This window comes from Diceros bicornis, chromosome 22 (genome assembly GCF_020826845.1).
Source record: "Diceros bicornis minor isolate mBicDic1 chromosome 22, mDicBic1.mat.cur, whole genome shotgun sequence".
Classification (NCBI taxonomy): Eukaryota; Metazoa; Chordata; class Mammalia; order Perissodactyla; family Rhinocerotidae; genus Diceros; species Diceros bicornis.
The window spans coordinates 43,738,715-43,741,967 of record NC_080761.1 but is presented as its reverse complement, the minus strand read 5'-3'; the positions used below and the strand labels follow the sequence as shown (position 1 = coordinate 43,741,967).

General features: G+C 42.7%; 1 protein-coding gene across 1 annotated transcript; it reads right to left on the bottom strand.

Annotated features, from left to right (window-relative positions):
- Positions 1-2,247: 2,247 nt before the first annotated feature.
- On the bottom strand, positions 2,248-2,634 carry LOC131420253 (interferon alpha-1-like). Its single transcript, XM_058566132.1, has one exon. The coding sequence runs from the start codon at positions 2,632-2,634 to the stop codon at positions 2,248-2,250; it is 387 nt and encodes a 128-aa protein (XP_058422115.1).
- Positions 2,635-3,253: the final 619 nt, after the last annotated feature.

The following is a 3,253-nucleotide window of genomic DNA, read 5'->3' as shown; positions in this document are numbered from 1 at the left end:
TCTGGTCTTTACTGTGTTCCCGTGGGAGGCTGGACAGTCTTGACCTGCAGCGCGCAGGTCTGGGCGGACAGAGAGGGGGGAGGCAGGGGCCGGTTCACACTCGCTCCCTGTGCTTACAGGACCCAGCGGTCCCCAGCTGGCGCTGCACTGTGACATCTTGTCACTGCGCCAAGGGATCCAGGGCGGGGACCATGGATGCCTGTGCCCCTTCTCCAGTCGCGCTGCCCAGGCACCTGCCTGTGCTGGGCAGGCGGGTGATTATAGCCCGTCCATGCCAGCTCCGTGAACGCCACCGCTACATCCCTCCTTCCCCTCGTTCTCCAATATTTTGGAATAAGTAACAAATGAATTACTTCTGGATATGAACAGGCTTTGGCTACAGAGATTTTTCAGGATAAGGTGGGAATAGGGAGCCCAATCATACAGTTTTTGCCCATGGAATATAAAAGACATGAAGGACACTTACATGCATATTACTAAATGAGAGAAGCCAATCTGAAAAGGCTGCCTGCTGTGTGATTCCAACTGTATGATGGTCTGGATATGGCAGATCTATGGTGGCAGCAAAAAATCAGTGGTTTCCAGGGGGTGGGTGACGAATAGGTGGACCACAGCGGGTTTTAGGGTAGAGATACTGTAATGGTGGATGTATCACTATACATTCCTCCAAACCCGTAGAAGATACAGCACCAAGAGTGAACCTAAACATAAACTGTGGACTCTGGGTGGTGATGATGTGTGAATGTTGGCTCAACATTTGTAACAACAGTTGCATCTGATGGGAGATGGTGATAATGGGCAGACTATGCATATGCCGGGGCAGGGAGTGTGTGGGGAATCTCCTTCTGCTTTCTGCTTTCACTTTTGCTGTGAACCTAAAACTCCTCTAAAAAACAAAGGCTATTTAAAAAATATATACAGAAGCTCAGGAAATGACCTTCTTCCAGTATGAGGTTTGATTCTTTCATAGAAAGAGCCTTTTTTAATTCTGGAGAAAATGCTCCGAGAGGATAGAATTCTGCGTAGAACAGAAGCCAGGTCTCCGGACTTGGTCTCTGTCTTTATCCCTTTTGTCCAGCAGTGGGCACTCTTCCTTTATAAATATTTTAATATTCCACACAGCAAAATGGATCCAACTTTCTGTTTCCTTTGTGTTACAGCTACTGTTACATCATTGCAACAGGGATATCCTCTCATTTCCAAAAGTATACACAAGGAGAAAAGAAAAGAAGAAAAATGCCTCTCAATTGAGAGTTTCAGAAAAACCTAGAACTTTCACTCAACTTTTCTTCAATTTGTGACTTTGTACTCCTAAGGGGAAATTGACAGCCAGAAACCATAATGGAAAAGAGAGCAGCTGTGTGAATAGGCAGAACAGCCTAATGAGGAGAGCACGCCGGAGGTTTGTACACTGGAAGGAAGGGAATGATGGTGATACGGGAGTGAAAGAATGGGATCCAGGAAAGCAGAGAGGAAGGGGGAAGTGTGCCAGATACCAGGATCAGCAAATGAGTACTATATAAACGTATGTAATACTGTATCTCTTTATAGCTGTATAGTATATATTATGGCATGTATGTGTATTTTATGGTATATATGTACATATTTATATATATATTATATTATTGTGTATATAATTAAATACAATTAATGAGCCACTTTTTCCCAGTTCTGTTTTATAGATGGTCAGCGTTTTGCGACCAGTTACAGAGAGAGGTAGGAGAGTTCACTATTCTCATATAGCTCTACATGAAAAAAGAAGAAATCAGCCACCGTCTGTTAAGCCCTCACTCAGTGGAAGATACTCTGCTAAGTGCTTTGAAATGTTCTAGTTTGTTTAATACTCACAACAACTCTAGGAATATTTCCACCTTTATATTTGAGAAAACTGAAGGTCAGGGAAGTTGAGTGAATTCCCCAGGATCACACATATGTCCTGGCAAAATCTAGGTTCAATGCAGAATCTCATATCACATGTGGTAAATAACTACTTAAGTTTCATCCTGTGAAACCTCAAATTCTCTGTTTTCTTCTTCACTGCTTTCTGGAGATCCTTCCTCCTGGTTTTCTCCTAACTGCGCTGGCTACTCCGTCTCTGTCCACTTTGCAGGCTCTCCTCTTTCTCAGCCTTAAAAGTTGAAAGTTTTTATAAGCCTTATATCATCTTCTCGTTCTACACTCTAGTCATAAGTAACGACATCCATTAGCATTCCCTGCTTTCCAAATATGAAGCAAAAAATTGCAAATTCATATCTCCAGGATGTTCATTGTTGGAGAGTCTACATTCACAGATGCATCTCCCAATGGGACGCCTGTCTTGAGATGTTTCTTGAGGACTTTATAGAGAAGGGTCTCATCCCAGGCAGCAGACGAGCCCTCTGTGCTGAAGAGGTGGAAGATCTGCTGGATCATCTCATGGACCACAGAGACGGCTTGAGCCTTCTGGAACTGGCTGCCATCAAACACCTCCTGGGGGAATCCAAAGTCATTTCTGTCCTTCAGGCAGGAGAAGGGGAGCCTTCTCCTCATTTGTTCCAGGAGCATCAAGACCCTCGTGTTGCCCAGGCTGTGGGTGTGAGGCAGCTCACATCCCAGAGAGCAGATGGAGTGGCAGCTGAGCACCACCAGGGACATCAGGAAGGAAAAGGGCCGTTGGGGATCTTGCAGATGCTGCTGGCCTGGCTGAGGGAGGTGACCTGTGACCCTTGTTCTCTGGATTCTCTGAAGACCTTCTTGTGCATGTGTCTTAAGCAGGGCACATGCGAGTTTCCATTTTCTGAATGTTTCCCTTACTTTCTACGTCTGTTTTTGCTTTCCTTTATGCACTTTCTACATGGGTTTAGAGCAGTGTTTCTCAACCATTTGTTTTTTTCTTCATTGCCTCCTGTCCCCAGAGTCTCTTTATGTTTTTTCTGAACTGAACCCCTCAAGAAAACTTGGTAACACAGATACATGGTATATCTGTTTATTTATTCTCTCTACATCTCTACTTTATACACAGAAAAAGAAAGTGCATACTTTACTCTTTCTATTGAATGCAAGATTAAGAATGAACTAAAATTTTAAGATAAAAGTTAAATTTGAAAGCTACAGACATTTAATTTATCTTAATAACTAAGTTTTCAGAGGGGCTTTTAATGTAATATATTTACTTATATTAATAGCAATGTATCAAATTACATATTCAAATTAAAATTTTCCATGAATACGTCATCATAATACCAATAATAATATACTGAATAATCTTTCAGAA